At 41.3% G+C, this 20,373-nt stretch overlaps 3 protein-coding genes and 1 long non-coding RNA gene across 5 annotated transcripts; 2 read left to right on the forward strand and 2 right to left on the reverse strand.

The window, feature by feature from the left end:
* Positions 1–327: 327 nt before the first annotated feature.
* LOC310868521 (testisin-like) lies at positions 328–1,528 on the reverse strand (the record flags this gene model as incomplete). The annotated part of the gene is made up of 4 exons (XM_083778976.1): positions 328–368; positions 669–921; positions 1,009–1,148; positions 1,393–1,528. The coding sequence occupies 4 exons, from the start codon at positions 1,526–1,528 to the stop codon at positions 328–330; spliced, it is 570 nt and encodes a 189-aa protein (XP_083635102.1).
* Positions 1,529–5,792: 4,264 nt separating this feature from the next.
* On the forward strand, positions 5,793–8,977 carry LOC310869070 (tubulin alpha chain-like). Of its 2 annotated transcripts, XM_083779654.1 has the most exons (4): positions 5,793–5,856; positions 7,203–7,425; positions 7,625–7,773; positions 7,873–8,977. In XM_083779654.1, exons 1-4 carry the CDS (start codon positions 5,854–5,856, stop codon positions 8,848–8,850), a joined length of 1,353 nt encoding a protein of 450 aa, XP_083635780.1. In that variant the 5' UTR covers positions 5,793–5,853; the 3' UTR covers positions 8,851–8,977. The 2 variants fall into 2 exon arrangements, with proteins under 2 accessions (XP_083635780.1, XP_083635779.1); XM_083779653.1 differs by having other exon boundaries at positions 7,625–8,977.
* A 1,054-nt stretch (positions 8,978–10,031) lies between these two features.
* Positions 10,032–18,781, forward strand: hmox2b (heme oxygenase 2b). Its single transcript, XM_083780775.1, has 6 exons — positions 10,032–10,078; positions 12,426–12,544; positions 12,668–12,785; positions 13,439–13,930; positions 16,437–16,560; positions 16,843–18,781. The coding sequence occupies exons 2-6, from the start codon at positions 12,462–12,464 to the stop codon at positions 16,968–16,970; spliced, it is 945 nt and encodes a 314-aa protein (XP_083636901.1). The 5' UTR covers positions 10,032–10,078; positions 12,426–12,461; the 3' UTR covers positions 16,971–18,781.
* Positions 18,782–18,902: 121 nt separating this feature from the next.
* LOC310869830 lies at positions 18,903–20,184 on the reverse strand. The gene is made up of 2 exons (XR_014570191.1): positions 20,005–20,184; positions 18,903–19,938 (listed from the first exon to the last, which is right to left on the reverse strand). It is a non-coding gene; the product is annotated as an uncharacterized lncRNA (long non-coding RNA).
* Positions 20,185–20,373: the final 189 nt, after the last annotated feature.

Here is a 20,373-nt window from a genome sequence, read left to right on the forward strand (position 1 = left end):
CGGAAGCCAGTGAAGGTCATGCTCTGTGTTGTAGTCTTTGGAGCGAATGCACATGTAAAGTGCTGAACATGTTGGAGTTGCAGTATAGTCAAGCCGGGCTGCCTTCTCTCCTTAGTCCATGATCTGGAAACAGAAAAACAAGACAAAGAGCATATATTTATTCATCTAATTTAATCTAGAGTTACATGGAGTGAACTGATTGAATTTGCATCTACAGTCATGAATCTTTTACGTTCTTTGAACATGAATGAACATTGTCAGGAGCATTTTAGCAGATTGCAAAACGTTACCTTGCCTCCCATGCACCTTCCGCTCGCCTCCCACCATTCACTCCTCCACACTGAACTCCAGATCAAGGTCAGCCTGGTCTGAGGACGAGACAAGCGGGAGACAACACACAAATTACAGCCTTCACAGACCGTGTATCTGATCATGAAACCATAAACAGACAAACCGCACTATGTTGGTGGAAGTCAGATTACTACAAACAGAGTACATTAAAGACTGAAATCGCATTGACCCTTATCAGCCATATCATTCAGGTCTTTAACTGTGAGAGTGTGAAATGTACTCTTCCATTTGTATGTTCTCTGGGGGTGCTTGAAATGAAAAGGTTTGAGAACCACTGGTCTATGGACTGTGTATTTATTAGGCTACTCCAAACCCACCTTCTGGTACTGAGCCAACAGCAGCTGGCAGGCTGGGGCGGTTAGAGCTGCTCTCAGTGTCTGGCACTGTGGACTCGAAGCGGATGAAGCAGAGGCCAGTTTTGACAATGGACTCGATCCACTCCTCGCAGTGGTCCACTCTGGCGTAGACGCCGGGCAGACTGGGACGAGCACAGCCCCAACCCCAGCTAACAACTCCAGACTGGACCCAGTCGGAGCCGTATTTGCTGACCATTGGACCTCCAGAATCGCCCTGATAAGACATCAATTAACATTGTTTTACTCTTCAGTTATACTCAGTTATGGCTAAATGTTAAATGGCATCTAAATGGCATTATACCTGACATGAGTCCTTGCCTCCTTCCAGCAAACCAGCACAGATCATGTCATCTGTGATTCGTCCTGGATAGCTATGGTTGCAGACTTTGTTGTCGACAACTGGAACCTGGACTTGCTGCAGAATAGGGTGCGGCAGAGAGACTGTAGGATAGAGACAAGACAGTAGAACAATCGTATCAGTCTGCAGCCTTTCACTGTAGTGACTAGTGACTGCCTTAAACAGTTAGGTATAGTATTGATCACTTTCAATCATGCTGGCATGATGTATTAAAACTCGAATCAAAACATTATTCAATGGAATTATACCGTACTTTGCCAAATTCAATGACTTGGCCACCAGGGTGCCATTTTCACCATTTCAAGTGACATGTGATGTCATGCTCACCTCCCTCGCGGATGTGTCCCCAGCCAAGGACCCAGCTGGGAGTGCCATGGCTGAACACGCTGCCATTGGCTGCCAAACACACAGGTCTGATCTTGTCAGTGAACGGGACAGGAGAAGCCAGCCGGAGCAGAGCCATGTCGTAGGTCGAAGTCCAATGGTCATATGCCGGATGAAGCACAATTTCAGCAACAGCTCTGGACACTACATTTGGACCAGTCAGGTCTCGCTTCCCCAAGACAACATTCACATGTTCTGGGCTGGAAAAAAGAAACATCCTAGTCAAAATGTACAATGCTTGTCTTTCTGTGTCAATGTTTTTAGTTTTTTTTAGTGTGTTTCGAAAACGTTAAAAAAACGGTGAAATAGCTTATTTACAAGCTCACAACGTGTCACATTGCGACACGTTGTGGGCTTGTATAAACTATTTTCACCGTTTGTTTTTTCTTCTTTTTTTAATTTGCGTCTGAACTGAAAATATAAATTGTTGAAAAATGTGGGGAACCGCTGCTCTTAGAAGTCGTTTGTCCTATCGGGCCCTGCTGCCGAAGATTAAGCTATAAATAACTTACTGTGATGAAGTTCTCCAGCAGTGAGCAGCAGAGAGGACCCATTCACTGTTGATCAGGGAACCACCGCACAGATGGTCATTATACCTCTGAACACTGACCATGAAGGGCCAGCTTCCTTCCTTGGCATCCTCACCTCCAACTATAATGTCAGAGGTGTTGAAGGATGGACCAGATCCAGGAGCAGCTGTACCAGAACCTGGAGAGATCAGTGATATATAACATAATGTATACATAGAGTATTGGACTCCATTACATTTACAGTCACAAAGCATTAGGCCTGCTATATACCAATCAAGGGTTAAAAAGTGAAATATACCAAGCTTGTTCTGTCCTTAATTCACCTGGCCTTGTAAACAGGGGTGTTTCTGGCATAGATATTCACACCAAGGGAAGGAAGCAGGGAGGGAATGTGACGTGCGAGACGGTGCAACGTTTAACACACACACATGCACACTCACCCTCGCACGCACGCACGCACACACACACACACACACACACACACACACAAATAAGCAAGCTGCTCTACACAGTGCTAAATGTACAACACTACCGTGTAATACTAATAATAATATATTACGGGTTATTATATATGCTATTGTACTGGGAATAAATGTTGGATCATCAATATGTAGATATATAAAACATTGCAATAAAACACATTGTTATGAAACTCTCACAGCTTAGGCCAACGATCAAGCCGACGATGGCAGAAAGACTCAGAAGACTTCCAACAGCACAGACGTAACGATTGCACCATTTGAACTGGGCTGGATGAACTGGAGAGGACACACACACACACACACACACACACACACACACACACACACACACACACACACACAGAGAGAGAGAGAGAGAGAGAGAGAGAGAGTTAGAAAAGCAAGGTCAGGTGTAAAATATTTTAACCTATTAAAAGGTAGTTACATTTACTATTATATAATATTAGCATTATTTTGTAGTATCTCTTACCATCTGTCATATTGTCAGTCAATTCAAGCTCAGAGCCAGCTTGCATGCTCCAGACAGCCATGATGTCTGTCTGATCGTGTCACAACGAGACGGTGAAAACAACAATTTATGCACGTTCATATCAGAAACGCCTTCTGTCAAGTGCTACATTGCATCGCAAAATAGGGACACAAAATGATGTGTCACTGCCGATATCACAAATCACATGTTTTTCCAAGACTATTGTGGCAATTCAGTTATGCCAATGAAGTACTGTTTACAGCAGCTGTTCTCTCAAACCTTGTCACGTATTTGGCCGGACGGATGTCCATCTGAAAATGTTTTGTGACATTTACACAGGAATTGTGTTTTAAGGAAAAACAAAAAATAGATTCCAAATGTTTCACACTTTTTGAAAATTAGGCCTTTTGTCACAGTTCATTTGCATATACATATTATTTGTCCTGCATTTAACCCATCCTATTTATTGGGAGCAGTTTGCCAGGGAGCAGTTAGGCCGGTTAATTGTCTTGCTCATGGACACTATGACACACAAAGCAGAGCCTGGCCTCAAACCAGGGACCTTCTGATTCTCAGGTGACGTATTTCATTAGCAAAATAGCCCTTGGCCCCTTAATGCACACAGATGCAGTGCATTGTTTGAAATTTTTAGATCAACGTTAATGTTTACTTTAATGATCTGACTTCAAGGTTTTCTTTTTTCTATTATTCTTATAGTAATTGGTATAATGTGTTTGATAAACAGGTGAGCTGCCAATTTCATCAGGAATCCTTCCTTTCCAAGAAGTCGGTCCAGAACCTTATCCAGAACTCAGTCATCTCCAGCTGTATGTGTGTGTGTGTGTGTGTGTGTGTGTGTGTGTGTGTGTGTGTGTGTGTGTGTGTGTGTGTGTGTGTGTGTGTGTGTGATTTCTGAGTACTCCAGCAGACTTGACTCAATCCATGCATCGCCCCTGCCACTCATGAAGCTGGAGGCAGTCAGAGTGGCATTAGCCAAAGTACACCTATTCTCCAATGTAGGCCTACATGTTCCACGGAAGTCACTACGTGATTTGACTGACAAAACTGTACAGTTAGTGAGACAATGGACTGGCCTAAACACACACACACAACACGTGACATTATATTCCACAGTAAAGGTGAGGGTGGTCTGGGGGTCCCCGATTTTGAAACTTCCACTGACTAATGCCTGAGGTCGCCTCCTATGGGCACAACAACAAAGACAGCGACAACATTGGACTGAGTTGAGATTACAAGGAAAGACTGCATGTCTTCCTGTTGCGGACCATTCTGTCTCTCACTGTGTTAAAAAATGTTGCCATTGATGAGTGCATTGTTGTTTTTACTTAGCTGAAACCATGTCCCACATCTTAAATGGTTGCCATTGTTACAGGGGCCTCTACATAAGTAGGCATGACAGAATAATGGATTTGATATCGAAATACATCTCTTTCAGTTTCAGTTTCTCAGTTTCAGTGTGTGTGTGTGGACTGTGTGTGTGTGCGTGTGTGCGTGTGCGCGAATGGTAGGCTACTGGTCTGGTAGCACAGGCATGCATACAAATCACCCTTAGTCACCATTTCCCTAATTGAAATGGAAAAACCCAACTTGAAGGTCACAATGTGCATTTTAAAATGAAAAAGCTTTTTGTTTTTTATTGTATCTATGCGAAACTCCTATTTTAACATTGTAACCACCACACATGAATGGAATGTTCTGAAAGTCTCAGTATTGTGAGATCATGCCTATACTGACTTGTTTGCCCTTTTTGTCTCCACCAGGCCGAAGGCATGGGAGACAGTACGTTTTGCACTCTGTGTGTCCGTGTGTTCATCCGTCAGTGTACAGCTAATCTCCGGCATCGCCAACCCGGTCAATGCCAAACTTTGCACACACTCCCTGGATGCCAACGATGAACCTTGATGCAAACGATGAACGATGAACCTGCATGCCAACGAAGTCCACACCCATAACACCAGAGGGAGTTCAACAAACCATGTGCAACACAGAATCGGCACAAACAAGGGGATAACTTATTTTGCTCCTATCCCACCAAAATGTGCACGGAACGCCCTACCAACAGTCATTAAGACATGTGAATCCGTTGACTCCTTCAAAACCGCTCTCAAAGGGCACCTACGGACGGCTGCAATTTGAAACTGGCCCCCGTAAAATCTGAATCCCCCACCCACCCCTTTTCCCCCTCACTTATATGTTATTTTCCACTTCTTACGTCCTCTATGATTATTTCCTGTTTTTGGCTATATAGTAGGCCTAGTGTATATTTGTACGTCTCTAAATGGTATGATGAATTGAACATGGCGGACCCTATTGTAAACAAGTGTAATGCTTTATGTTGTCGTCCAACAGTTGAACAGCTTGAAATGCACTGTAATTCAATCGAACACACACACACACACACACACACACACACACACACACACACACACACACACACACACACACACACACACACACACACACACACACACACACACACACACACACACACACACACACACACACACACACACACACACACACACACACACACACACACACACACACACACAGAGTTTCCGACCGTATCCGCTCTAGAATCACACAGTTTCCGTTTCCGCTCTAGAGCACAGACCGGAAAAGCAAGCAGAACCAATCAGTGCGTATCTATGAAATCAACGCGTTTGATTAGTTGCGTGCCCGTTACAGATGCTCTGATGATGCTGCGATTAATAGCCGATCTACAAGGTCATTCGCTTCGCGATACGACGCGTTGACAACTTGTAGATCGGCTATTACACGGCCGCAGCCAACCAAGTATAAATCACGTGTAGACAGTGACTGGAGGAAGGAAGTGATACAGCTGAGCTGGTGAATCAAGTCAACGTGGTGGGTTTTAAGGTTTCAGCATCGAACAGACAAAATGGTGAGTAGTAACAATTCGATCTTTTTCGGAATGTCTTGTTTTGGGATAAATTAAGAGAAACCGAAACGCTTTAATTTATCTTAATTCGTCTCAAATTGACTGCGACTGACTTGTTTCCCCAGGGCCTGATTTAGTAGATTATTTTCCCCAGTATCCAGGATTCCATGTTAAAACAAAATGCACAAGGGTAAAAACACGAGAGAGGGCAATGCAGGTGGGGGTAATACAATGAGTATATGGTCATATCATATGATTTGACGCGAGGTTAGTTAAAGCATATTAGCTTTAGCTCCATCTAAACCCCCCCCCCCCTCCCCTTCCCGCTGAGGTAGCTATGGGTGAGGTCACAGATGCGGCTAGATTTTTGGTGGGCCTCCTCTGTCCACGCATATTTTGTTTTGTGGCTGCAGTAGCCTAATACCCATCTGTAGAGACCTGAACTAGATGACAAACTAATGTCACAATGTAGAAGTTTGTTAATCAGTTGAAGGAGATTAGATCTGTTAGCTCTATTCCATAGCTCTAATGCGTTGCATTTAGATCTAAATGCAACGCATTAGACTAGAGCTATGGACCAGAGCTAGCTCACTGTGGGCTTTGCTACACTAAATGGAACAGTAACGCCTGTAATGGGATGTAGCATTTATACCCTTGACGTCAATATGGCTGGCATTTATTGTCCAAGCCTGACTGTCAAGCCCGACTGTCACATTGTCATTCACACACCTAACCCACCCATGATTTAGCTACAACATTATGATGAATTACTGTTCTGTTCTTTAGCTACATAGAAATGTCTATTTGTATGACTCTAAATGTTTGTATGTCTTTAAATGTTTTGATGAATTGAACAATGTGGACCCTGTTGTAAACAAGTGTAATGCTTAATTGGGTCGTCCACTCACAGTTGACAGTCTTTGTATTGAGTTTGTGCTTAAAATGTACTGTAAATTCTACAAACTGTTAATAAATATTTCAATCAATCAAAAAAACAACTTTGTTTTACCCTTCTGTATAAATGTACAACTTGGCCTAGGGGCTTTCATGCCCCTAAAGCATTGTTATGTTGGGTAAAATAAAGTCTCAAATCTCCTATTGCATTATTAAAACTCTACCATTGTTTGATGTACATAGCTTCACTCCACATCATACAATGGTAGAGTGAAGCCATCAGGCCCAATGTGCCTAGGAATGAGGGCTAGCCTAGGGAGTGGCTGACATTACTTTTATTTTAGTCTTGGTGACATTGTATTTACAATTTCCAGTTTTATTATCTTTTTTTTCCTCCTCGCAATCAATTGAGAATTCTCATTTCTTTTTGGGGGTTTTTACTTCTTCCTCTACAGCGTGAGTGTATCTCTATGCACGTGGGCCAAGCCGGAGTCCAGATGGGCAATGCCTGCTGGGAGCTGTACTGTCTGGAGCATGGCATACAGCCTGACGGACGGATGCCCAGTGATAAGACTGTTGGTGTAGCAGACGACGCCTTCAACACCTTCTTCAGCGAGACTGGAGGAGGACAGCATGTCCCCAGGGCCGTCTTTGTCGACCTGGAACCCACTGTCATTGGTCAGTAGGTGTCACAGCAGCACCACGATAAATGTTAATGAACCATTTACCACTTGTAGGCAGCTACTGTCAATTGAATAATTCATTATAGTAAGACTTTTATTTCATTAACAAAATGTACTGTAAGAAGCTAAGAAGCCATTTTCTTCAAAACTTTGAACAAAGTAGTCAACTAACCTTAAGAACTTTCCATTTACAGATGAGGTGCGTACAGGAACATACCGCCAGCTGTTCCACCCTGAGCAGTTGATCACAGGAAAGGAGGATGCTGCCAACAACTATGCCCGTGGCCACTACACCATTGGCAAGGAAATCATTGACCTGGTCCTGGACAGAACTCGCAAGCTGGTGAGAACTCTAACTTGGCTGTTCTTGGCCAACTGCTTTGCTTGTGTAGTTGGCTTCAGTTTTGACAGACTAAAGATTTTTCGTTGTTTCTCCTTTCAGGCTGACGCCTGCACTGGCCTCCAGGGGTTTCTCATCTTCCACAGCTTTGGTGGAGGCACTGGGTCAGGCTTCACTTCCTTGTTGATGGAGAGGCTCTCTGTTGATTATGGGAAGAAGTCTAAACTCGAGTTTGCCATCTACCCAGCTCCCCAGATCTCCACTGCTGTCGTGGAGCCCTACAACTCTATCCTAACAACCCACACCACTCTCGAGCACTCCGACTGTGCCTTCATGGTGGACAATGAGGCCATTTATGACATCTGCCGGAGGAACCTGGACATCGAGAGACCAAGCTACACCAACCTCAACCGGCTAATTGGTCAGATTGTCTCTTCAATCACTGCCTCTCTCCGCTTTGACGGTGCCCTGAATGTTGACCTGACGGAGTTCCAGACCAACTTGGTGCCGTACCCTCGTATCCACTTCCCCCTGGCCACCTATGCACCAGTCATTTCTGCCGAAAAGGCCTATCACGAGCAGCTGTCTGTTGCAGACATCACCAATGCCTGCTTTGAGCCGGCCAGTCAGTTGGTGAAGTGTGATCCTCGTCATGGTAAATACATGGCCTGCTGTCTGCTGTACCGTGGAGATGTGGTGCCCAAAGATGTCAACTCTGCCATCGCAACAATCAAGACCAGGCGCAGCATCCAGTTTGTGGACTGGTGCCCCACAGGCTTCAAGGTGGGCATCAATTACCAGCCTCCCACGGTGGTTCCTGGTGGAGACCTGGCCAAGGTCCAGAGGGCTGTATGCATGCTGAGCAACACGACGGCCATAGCTGAGGCCTGGGCTCGTCTTGACCACAAGTTTGACCTGATGTATGCCAAGAGGGCCTTTGTGCACTGGTATGTTGGTGAGGGCATGGAGGAGGGAGAGTTCTCTGAGGCCAGAGAGGACATGGCTGCCCTGGAGAAGGATTATGAAGAGGTGGGCACTGACAGTGTTGGTGATGAGGAAGATGAAGGAGAAGAGTACTAGACTGCCACTCTGAGAACTTGTTCATTTTCCTTTCTCATGATTAACTTGATCACGTGTACGTTTGTGTAATCTGAATTTTAGAAGGTTTAAGGCAAAGTTGTATTAAACAAATGTAATGAACTAATGACACTGTTTGGCGTCTGAATTTTTTTAATGATTGACCAACTGTGGTAGCCTGTGTTGGTCAAGTACAGCATAAAATGTCACAGCACCTGGAATGTCTACATTCTAAAAATTGATTGAGTTGTCAAATGTTTACCCTATACATGCAAGCTCTTTATCAGCTACTCCTTGCATGCCATATGTGCATTTAAACAATACATCATTCTTCAGTTTTCTATTTCAGTAATGGGTGAAATGCTAGTGTTAACACTATCTAAAAGCAAAATGATTAGAACCTTGAAATGCAAGCTCCCAAAGTCATTATGGGCTGACACACTGAATTCCCTGGACCCTTAATTCTGAGAAGAAATTGGATTTGCAATGCATTTGTGAAAGTATGCTTAATTTGTGTATACTGTGGACTCAGGGGTTGGGCTAATGCATTTTCGCTGTAAGGGTAACATACAGCTCCTTCTTAAAACTAGAATATTGTAAGTTAATTTTCTTCAATATAAAGTGAAGCTGTTCAATTGTGCATTTTTAATCAAATGTCGACCATTTGAAAAGTATATCAATGTATGCAGTCAATACTTGGTCTGGGCCTTTGAACAAATTATATCATCAATGGGATGTGGCATGGTGATCAGCCTTTGTCACTGTTGAGGTGTTATGGACCAGGTTTGCTTTCCTTACTTTACTGCTTTAGGTTCATTGTGGCAGTGTGTATAACTGCCACAGGGAGGCAACAGAGACCGACTGTTCTGTTCTGGCAGAAACCCTTGACGGATGATTTCAATAGTAGTTACCGGTATATGATTTCACAATTCTGCAAAATGCAATAATACTGCATTCATTTTTAACTGTCAGTTGACTGCATATAAAATATATTTATTCGTTATAAAGTTTATTGATTGAGTTTCCAGAGATTCTTTCTAAACGATATGTCTTCAAAGTTAGTGAATAGTTTATCTGGACCTTGTAGTAGTAGAGTAGTGTCTGGTAAACATTGTGTAATAGTATTGTAATTAAATACAGACTTTTACTTGTCGTGGTCACGTGACCTCTTGTTTGGACACTCAGCACTTCCTGTGTGGGGGGTATTAAACTGAGAGCGCCGCACAGTCAGGTAAGCTTTGTTTAAATAAGCTAAATCAACAATGTCCATAACTGTGGTGAAATGAATGAAATTGTCAACATTGTAATGCCAGGGTAGCTATCGAATCACAGATTAGGATTTGATATCAAAACGGCTATAGCTAGCTATAGCTAACGATACTATGGTAGCAGATTCAGTTTAATGATGTAAATGTGTAGGCTACTCCGCTACTGTGAGCCGAGGAGGGTATAAAATACATAGATATAATGTATTACATAATGTAATGTGAGTCACTGTTAACCGGAGACAAACTCCTTAACCATGTGTAAAAGCATGTCTGGCCAATAAATCAGATTGTGATTCTGTTGTGTCAGTATGTTTACTAGTCTAAAAACTGTTATTATACTACTATTACGATTTGATCTATAGCTCAGATATCAGTTAAATATTCTCATATGTAGCCAATAAGCTATGTCTTTATTTTTTGATTATCTATATTTGAGAAGCAAAAATGATCCAGCTAAGTTGTATTCATTCCATGGAACAGCTGCTGCCCTACTAGCAAACACCAGATGGGTTGTGTTGTGTGTTGTGTGAAATGCTTTGTTCAGCTGAGCTGGTTCCATGTAGTTCCAGAGATGCTCATTGTTTACTATGTAAACCATGCCAGTCCTATGTAAACCATGCCAGTGGTTGTGGCTGAGGGTCACAGTAATTTCAGCACAGACTGGCACAAATGCCCCATTCCCCCCAAAATCTATATCTCCTTCAGAATAAATGAGGGCTGCCCTAGTGTAGTGGTTAGACGTTAGCATATGCTTTTCATGTGGAAGGTTGTGGGTTTGAACCCTGCCTCTGGTCAAGGTCATGCGATCGCAACAGGTTCCTATCCTAAACGCCAAATTAAATGGGTTCAGATCTGATCCAAGTCTCCTTAGGAGGCGCGTCTACTCGGAAGCCTGTACTGGCCGGGGCATCCTATCTGGATGTAAAAATAATGTGTGTCCACAGTAGGACCTTTTTAAAATAAATAATAAAAATTATTGTATATCTTGTAAGGCTTATACAGTATAACATTGTTGAATACATACAAATACAATAACAGTATAACTTAGCAGTATAACTATACTGCTTGGTATTAGTATTCGTATGTATTCAACAGTCGAGTCAAACCGGTAATTTATTTAAAGACTAAGTTATTACCCTTTAATTGACTATGATGGGCATGTTGACTGTGTTGATAATATACTATCATTGTCAGTGTTTTGCTTGTTGAGATTTCCCATCAACTTTTCTGTTATGTGATGTGCGGATTGAAATCGCTGGGCTTCTAGTTGTAATGTTTAGTATGATAATCTGTCCTGCTTTTCTGTTGTTATAGTAATGGTTATACAACAACCATTAGCCCTCTGGGTTAGTGTTGACCCTGATAATCTTTCTCTTTTTATTTGACTGTATGTCACTGTGCAATCTGGCAGCGACAAAAAAAAAAAAACACACCACATAGAACATGACATTAGACATTTTCCCACCTGCTTCCCTGTACTGTCCACATATTTCAGCATAAACATACAGGAAACCACTGAGCAGCAAAACTGGTTTGCAGAACTCACTTTTCACACAGCCACTTTTAGTAGAAGAGATTCTAGAGAACAAAGGAATCACTGGCAGCGGCAATCAAGTTATATTGTTCAGAATCTCCAGTAATTAAATAAATGCTATAATGTTGGTAAAATTGGTTTAAAACTTGACATTTTAGCTTGATGCGAGGTTCTGTCATACATAATTGGTGCTGCTAAGCCTATAATGGAACACTGTAGCTCCATGTTATGTTAGTATGATGCTGGTCCCACCAAAAAAGCGTAGTGTACTGTAAAGCCCTAACCACACCAAAGGGTCGAAACGGTTTTAACGTTGTCCCAGCGGTATGTCCTGTTGCACGTTGACCCACGTTGTCCCAAGTCGTCCCAAGTGATTCAATGGCCTAAACCACACCAAAGGGTCACCATGCAACTCCTCACAACCGTTTGGACCCAAGGAGTTGCATGGCGACCCTTTGGTGTGGCTTGGGCTTTACTCTGCACATTATTTGCACATTATCGATGTAGACAAGAATACAGTGTTAATAATACAGCTATAAACTTGTAGCAACTCAATGGACCGTCTATGTTCACTTGTCATCTCCCCCAATATATTGGACATTCTGTATCGTCAGGTTTGCAGCGGAAGCCAAGGATAAACTGTCTTTAGAGACAGATAATAGTCTGTTACTAGCCTGAGCTGTGCTTTTGCCTTCACTTGTGCTTGAGTCCACCAATCCACCTACACAACAAGAGTGAGTCAGTGTTTAAGTGTGTAGGTGTGATGTTTTTGACAGAATTCAGTAAGCAGAGTCTTGAGTGATCGGAAGACGATGTCGACAGAGAGGATGGAGAAGAGTGTGACAGTCTCCAACGGAGCAGGGCCAGTGTATGAAGAAAAGGACGCCGCACTTGGGTATGTCCTCCACCAATCATGTGTGGTGTGGTCCTTGAAAGACCATTCGGTGGCAACAGAGCGTTTAGACACAATACTTGCATATTGTTGCTACATTAAACCCTGTTGTGTTTCTGTCTCTAGTCCAGATGACCTGTCTGAGCTGCTGGCAGCAGGGACCAAAGAGGTTCATGAGAAGGCTGAGAACACCCAGTTTGTCAAAGACTTCCTCAGGGGACGAATCCGCAAAGAGCTATTCAAGGTCAGTCTGTAGAGGAACAGAGAATGTGTTGCTTTCTGAGACCTTAGCTTATACAATAGTATTGCTCTTGAAGGTTAAAAGGAATACTCCTCTGTTTTGCTACCATATCCCCATATCTAAGTTTGATACCCCTATAAGTATCTCTGAAGCAGGAATTCAAAGAAGTGCCTTTGTTGCATGTAAAAAGGTTTTGCATTCATCAACACAGTTAATGTCACATATTGATTTAATATACATTCACACACTGAATGGTGGAGCATTGCTTGAATTCTTGGAAGGTGGAAAGCCTGCAAAATGAAGCCAAAGCATCTGTCATTTTAGATTTTAGTGTTGGCTGATTAAAAATAGCAGACATACAAGCTCACAGCGCGTCACTTCGTGCTGCCGCTTGAACGTCTGCTACTTTTGAACATTTTTGTAAAATCTTGGAAGTGTCCAGTGTTCATTTCGACAGCAAATCTTTATTTAGTCTTATGAATAACACACCATTTAGTTTTAGTCCTATTTAGTCATCTGAAATTGTTTAGTCTTAGTCAACAAAAACTATTGATTAGAAAGCATTTGTAGAACCAGCCCCAGGCTTAATGTGTTCAAAGGAATCCATCTGGTTCACATTGGCATATTTGCTAACTGTTTCTTCTGGCTCTCTGCAGCTTGGTGCGGTGGCGCTCTACTACACGTACACTGCCATGGAGGAGGAGATTGAAAAGAACAAAGAGCACCCCCAGTTTGCCCCTCTCTATTTCCCTACAGAGCTGCATCGACACGAGGCCTTGGGCCGTGACCTGGAATACTTCTACGGTCCAGACTGGCAGAGTCAGGTCAGTTGCTCCCCCGCCACCCAACAATACGTGGATCGCATCCACCAGGTGGGTGAGGAGGACCCAGTGCTGCTGGTGGCCCACGCTTATACCCGATACATGGGCGACCTATCCGGGGGCCAGGTGCTAAAGAAGGTGGCCCAGCGGGCCTTGAAACTCCCGGTGACTGGAGAAGGCTTGGATTTTTATCAGTTTGACGCCATCCACAGCGCCAAGGCTTTCAAGCAGCTATACCGCAGCCGGATGAATGAGCTGGACCTGGACACAGAGACCAAGCAGAGACTGGTGGCAGAGGCGGTCAAAGCCTTCCAGTTCAACATGGAGGTGAGAAAGGGAGGGTAGGTTTAGTAAGAGAAAGAGTTAGACGAGGAAGGACAAAGGTTGGATGCACTATTGTTGTAAAGTCAACTCTGTTTCACTCCAAAGGACATACCGGTAATTCCAATTTCCAACTCAATCCAATGATTTTTTATCTTCCAACTGTTTTGCTCAGTGTTGGCTTCATTGCTGATTGGCTGGTCATTACTTGTGCAAGCAGAGCACGCAAGTAATAATTTCGCCCGGTCTTCGTTCACCGTGTATGTCTTACGTCATCATTGAGAGCTAGTCATACGTATACTATATACATAATCAGTAAAATAAAATAGCAAATTGTGCCTGATCTGCTGGGACCAGAGTACGTGGTGTGGTATGACTAGCTCTCAATGATGACGTAAGAAATATGGTCATTTATGTAATCTGGTCCCAGCAAACCAGGCACAAATCTGCTGTTTTATTTGCATACACATCAAATGGCGGGTTGGCTGTCACGGTTTTTGGCGCAAAGTAACCACAGTATACCGCTAATCAACTTACAACTACATACTCTATATAGTATATGTATATGTATACGTATGTCTTACGTCATCATTTAGAGCTAGTCATACGTATACTATATACATAATCAGTAAAATAAAATAGCAAATTGTGCCTGATCTGCTGGGACCAGAGTACGTGGTGTGTATATGTATGACTAGCTCTCAATGATGACGTAAGAAATATGGTCATTTATGTAATCTGGTCCCAGCAAACCAGGCACAAATCTGCTTATTTGCATACGCATCAAATGGCGGGTTGGCTGTCAGGTTTTTGGCGCAAAGTAACCACAGTATACCGCTAATCAACTTACAAGTATTATTACAGAAATTGAAGTTAGAGACACATATTACTCTGATCATGATTTAGTATTAATATTACTATAGTCCAAGATGAAATACATTTAAAACAATTGACAATTTACAATGAATAATAAAATAATTATACTATATAACATTTTAATTCAGTTTATATACCTTTTTTTCATCACATATCAATGATTTATTTTTCTTTGAAAAACTAAAAAGGGATCTAGAATATTTCTAAATTGATAAAAGTGTATTTCTTATATAGATAGAAACTTGAACCATACTTAATACTAGGTGTTTACATGCATAAAGTAGATAGGTAGCAAATAGTTACACCTAATAATTAGACATTTCAAACGTTCCTTCACAGAGATTCCACAGTTTACAGCGGACGAAAATACTTGCACGCTCTGCTTGCACACTAGTTGGCCATTTATGGCCTACTAGTGTGCAACAAGCAAGTATGCACTCGACAGAGTGCAGTTCTAGTTTCATTTAGGTTGAAAACCTTCTAACACAAAGAACCAAAGATTAAACGACATTGCCAAACAACAAATGATCATCTTTTCAAAACAGCAGGTTCTCTTTTTAACCATACTTGATTTTAAACATTAAATATTCTTAAATAATCATGTCTAACAATTAGTGTTCTTAAACAATGAATGGCTAAATTAAACGTATTTTAAATTAACTTATTATAGTCAACATTTTAAACAAATTAAACATTTCAAATTACTTTACCCTTTAAGCTTGGATAAATGATTCAAGTTAAGTAAACATTTAGTATTTTAAATTGAATAAGTGAAGAAAATAGCTGAACTTTAAGCTTGTAGATCAGCTCTAATTGAACTAGGCATTTTAAACCTTTAACATGAATTGTCCACATTTTTAGTAGTCTTTCAAATTCTTAAATCATTTCAACATTTTATTTTGTAAAGTTATACTTTTAAACTTGTCAAACAGAAATGAAGGCAATACTGCAGTGTTAATGTGTTCCTTCCCCACTTCAAACGGAAACAGTTTAATGTAATATTCACAATTAGCCTGATTTTAACCACAACTAACAGTACTGCAGTGCATACATAAGTGTAAATAAAACAAAACATCACCTACCATTGGCATCTTTGGAGGTAGAACCCAAGAGATAGTCTTTGCTGTTTACATCTGTTTGCTTTTTGAGAATGACTGAACCTCCATTCCTTTTAAGGTGCTCCTAATCAAGTAACAGCAGACATCTTGCTAATGCATTCTGGGAGATGTAGTTTCTGAGGTCTGAGTTGTCATGCTGACCAGATTTTGGGCCATTCCTGAGTTTTGACTCAACAATTGTGAAATCTGCACTATTGTGAAATCTGCTGCACCACATTTTGTTGTTTTATTTTACCCTGTCTCTTGAGTAGGTTTCTTGCCAGAAGTAAATATCGTGGCTTTCTTCTACACTCTCACTCTCACGCTGATTTCATGCTATTAATTTCACAGTGACATGACTCCTGTCTCTTGATTATATATAGGCCATAGCTGTAACATTTGGAAATGCCATTTCTCATTTCTCTTAGTGACTTGCCTGCATGTTGGTTCTCTTCATGCACTCATCATGGCTTGTCAGCTAGGTCTGTAGAATTCTTCTTGTCTGTACCATAATGTCCCCCTTGTGTTTGCATTGGCAGGTGTTTGACGAGTTAGAGGAGATGGGAAAGACCATCCAGGAAGAGGTTTTAGATGCTGGCATGCCTGTCCATGGAGCTATGGATGGAGACATCAACAAATGTCCCTTCTACCAGGCCAAAACGGGTATGCCTTCCACTCAGCTTTCTACTATAATTGTATGACATAATACTAGTAATTAGGTAACGTAGAGCACATAGAATTGACAGAGACAGTCATACGGCTCTGATGAGATAATAACAATGTTATGGAAATGCTGCCACACACATTATGGCTGCCACAACTATGGTGTCTTGGTGCAGACTATTAAGCGTTTGTGATGTAATTTGTTGCAGAGACAGATTTATTGTATAAGCAAACACACATGCCAATAAACAAGATCCTCCTGTTCTCCATCTCTTCCCACAGCGGCTAATGGTGGAACTGCATATGCTGGTCAGCTAGCCATGGCCGCTCTCAGACATCCTACGGGACAGGTCTTGTTTGCTGCGTGGGTCGCTGCTCTGGCTGGATTGGCTGCATGGTACTTCATGTGATCCATCCCTCAGTTGCTGTGCTGCTGGCTGGGGGTATAACATGGAGGAAAAACACAAAGGAGGAAAGTGGTCCCACAGAGCTCTCGGACCGTTGATGTGAGCCATTCATCCCCAGACCCTGTAACCACCTCTTCTCCTTTTTAAGTTCCCCACCTCCCTTGCATTGGCTTTCCGGCATGGTTAGTCATCTCTCAAGCCCTTATTTTTGTAGCTGTATTGTCCCAGGTTTATACTTTGTTCTGAGGGTTGAGGAGGGGGGGGGGGGTTCTTTAGTATCCTACAGAATGTAGACAGGAAACCGACAGGAGAGAGGGGGAAAGGACATGCAACACAGGTCTCCAACCAGGATTGAACCAGAGACATGATTTTGTAGATGAGGCACTATGAAAACACACACATGGTGTGTTTATAGTTTGGAGGGATGTTGATGCTGAGTAATCCTTGAAACCTCACTTGAAATTTTGGTTGGTGTGCTGACTTTCTTTGCCTGCTTATTTTTGATGAACGCCAGATCCAAACACCCAAGGCTTGACTTGACGGCCATGCTTTGACAAGCATGACGGCCCTGATAAACGTCTATAAGACCCCTGCCCTGATAAACTTCTATACTTGGCTGCACAGATGGTGCATGCGTTAAAATGGTGGATCCATCTGTCAAAGTTGGTAAATGACAAGCTTCCAAAAAAGAAAATACTATGCATATTCTTAATTTGTGAGACAGCAGTTACTTTTATTCAGGGCAGACGGCTGTGTTCTAACAGTTATGATTTCTATGACACTTTTCAGGTCTGTTGTTAAGGTACAAGTAGAGGAGCTGAGCGTTAATGAACCAACTAATTAACACAGACCTGACCTCAAATAGTAAACTTATGAACGGTTCTCACAACGTTGTTTTTCTCCTCTACACCTAGAATGTAGTTCAAAGTATTTGCACATGCACAGCTTTACAAAATAAGTACTGTATTTTAATTGGTTGATATTCCATCCTGTGTAATCTTTATCAATACACCCAGTAGTCATCTACATTTGGTATTAGACTTTAGGCAGGCGTTTGAGCCCTACATCTAAACATCTATGTGATGAATAAACCTCTATCATTTAAAAGTACCGTAAATGCACATCTGTGCTTAGAATGACAAATAAGTAATAATGCAATTTATTATGACAAGTGCGTGCTCAAATATAACCTTGGTGTTTCTTGAAATGACATAATAGTTTTTTTTGCCAACACAAATCTGTCCAAGCTGCTTCATGTTGGGTTTCATTGTACAACTTCTAACAGTCTAATTCTGACAAAACTAATTGTTTAACTCATTATACTGTGACATCCGTCCTTCAATAATGCAAATGTATGCCTAATTTATAGTTCATCGTTCGATGGAGTCTGTTACTAAAATGTGACCAAAACAAGGCTCCAAGCTGACAGGCTTGTCTGCATAGTGACGAATGCAAAGTTCAATTGACACAAAGGCTACAAGCACTTCAGTTTAGTGTTTTATTGAAACCGAAGAGAACAGTTCACATCAGGTAACACTGATTACAGGTTACTGGCTATAACCAGCCCTGCTTCTGTTTTTGTATCCATGTCTGATTTATATAGCAATATACTGTACATGGAGATGCAATATGTGACTATTAATGTGTTACTCATATGATGGCACATGATAGCATTTTTCCACAACAGCACATGGTTTATCATGTTCAGTTCAGTTCAGTTTTATTTTGGTCAAAAAGCAAAGACATTACATTACATGTATTCTTCTTCTTTTGAGACCAACCACTATTTGCTTAATTGTATTGAATCACTGATTGATTTTCTTCAACAAACTGCCATAACTTTTGTTTAATTTCATGTTTGGAGATGTTGATTGAGACTGATTACCAAAGGACATTAACCTGAAGGACCACATACAGTTCAAGCAACTCCCTGTGATTTTGTTTGTAATACATATACATTGGTCCATTTCATGTTTCCATAACCAGATGTGAAACTTTCCTTTATTAGCATTTATACTAAAAGACAAGCTGATGATATATCATATTATTGGACCCAGATTTGAAAGCCAGAGTATTACCCATTGTCACTTTGCAGGGCAAATGTATTCATGTTAATTATCTCTCATTTGCAGAAATAGCAAAATGTTGCATATCAAGGTTTTTCTTGACTTTATTGTACCCGTTTTCTTCTGGTTTGAATGTCTTTTTTCAAGCCTGACAGCTGGAATTGAATATTTCCAAGGAAAGCATCAAGCATGGTAATGTAAATGTCTAAGTAATCGGAAAAAGAAAGTGTCATGCTCTCTCTCGAGTTACTAGGTGATTTCAGGTCTTTCAGTTCTGAAGTGAATCTGTTGACAGAGAGCTTTGACTTTGATGTGGTTGCTTTGCTCCCATTAATCTCCTTAAATTATAGCAAGCTTTCCAATCCCTGATGCAGAGACGCAATCTCATAACATTAGATGCTTCACTGGGGATGTTATCTGGCAAACGCATCTTGATGAGTCAGATGAAACAGTTTTGTTTGATCCAACCACATCTTTTTTTTTTTTTCACTGCAAATGATATGTGGGATTTTACCTTAACTTCAGAAATTGTTGACTGATCACTGATGCACATTTTCTCTCATTGCACAGAGGAAGGGACACTTCACTAGTTAGGTGGCTTATTCTGGTTATTTTGTGCACCTACCATCTAGATTACAAAAAGGTGACATTTTGAAGTTTCCAAAATTGGAACATTATTGGAAGGATATTCATAATATTTTTGCAAGGTATTAAAACTGCATTGAATATGTACGTTTAGCACTGTTAGATGGCAATGTTTTATGACCTTTAAAAACCATTAACACAATGTGTAAAGATTAATGTCTCCCCCCTTTTAAGATGTCAGTATGATATAATGAAGTCCCAGTATATTGGACATGTTAAAGAAGTAGTGACTTGAATCTCAGGAGGAATGGATGTAATCGCTGGTCATACACTAAATATTTGAAGCCTTGTAGACTCTACAAGGCTTCAAATATTTAGTGTATGACCTCTACAATGTAGAGCATTGGTGTTGGCCCGTAAATGTCCATTCTACTTTTTTTGCATTCTTAACCATTTTTTCAACCCTATTAAGCTTTTTCTGTGACTGACATGTCCTTGAGAGTAAGATATTAGCTGACAATTGCAGGAATTAATTGTGCTGGCTATTACTGAATAAAGGTACATTTCCTGTTCGTCTGTGACTTCTTCAGTGGCAACGCTCAGTATGAATAAATGTTTAGCAGTCTCTCTCAAGCATTTTATCAAAGTTTTATCTAATGTGTTAATTTGGACCAATTTCCAGACGCTTTAGAAAACAGAAACATTTGCATCAAGGGTATAAATATATTATTTCTATTCATGAGGGCCAAAGGATA

The sequence above is a fragment of the Protomyctophum parallelum genome, assembly GCF_964188405.1.
Source record: "Protomyctophum parallelum genome assembly, chromosome: 13".
NCBI lineage: Eukaryota > Metazoa > Chordata > Actinopteri > Myctophiformes > Myctophidae > Protomyctophum > Protomyctophum parallelum.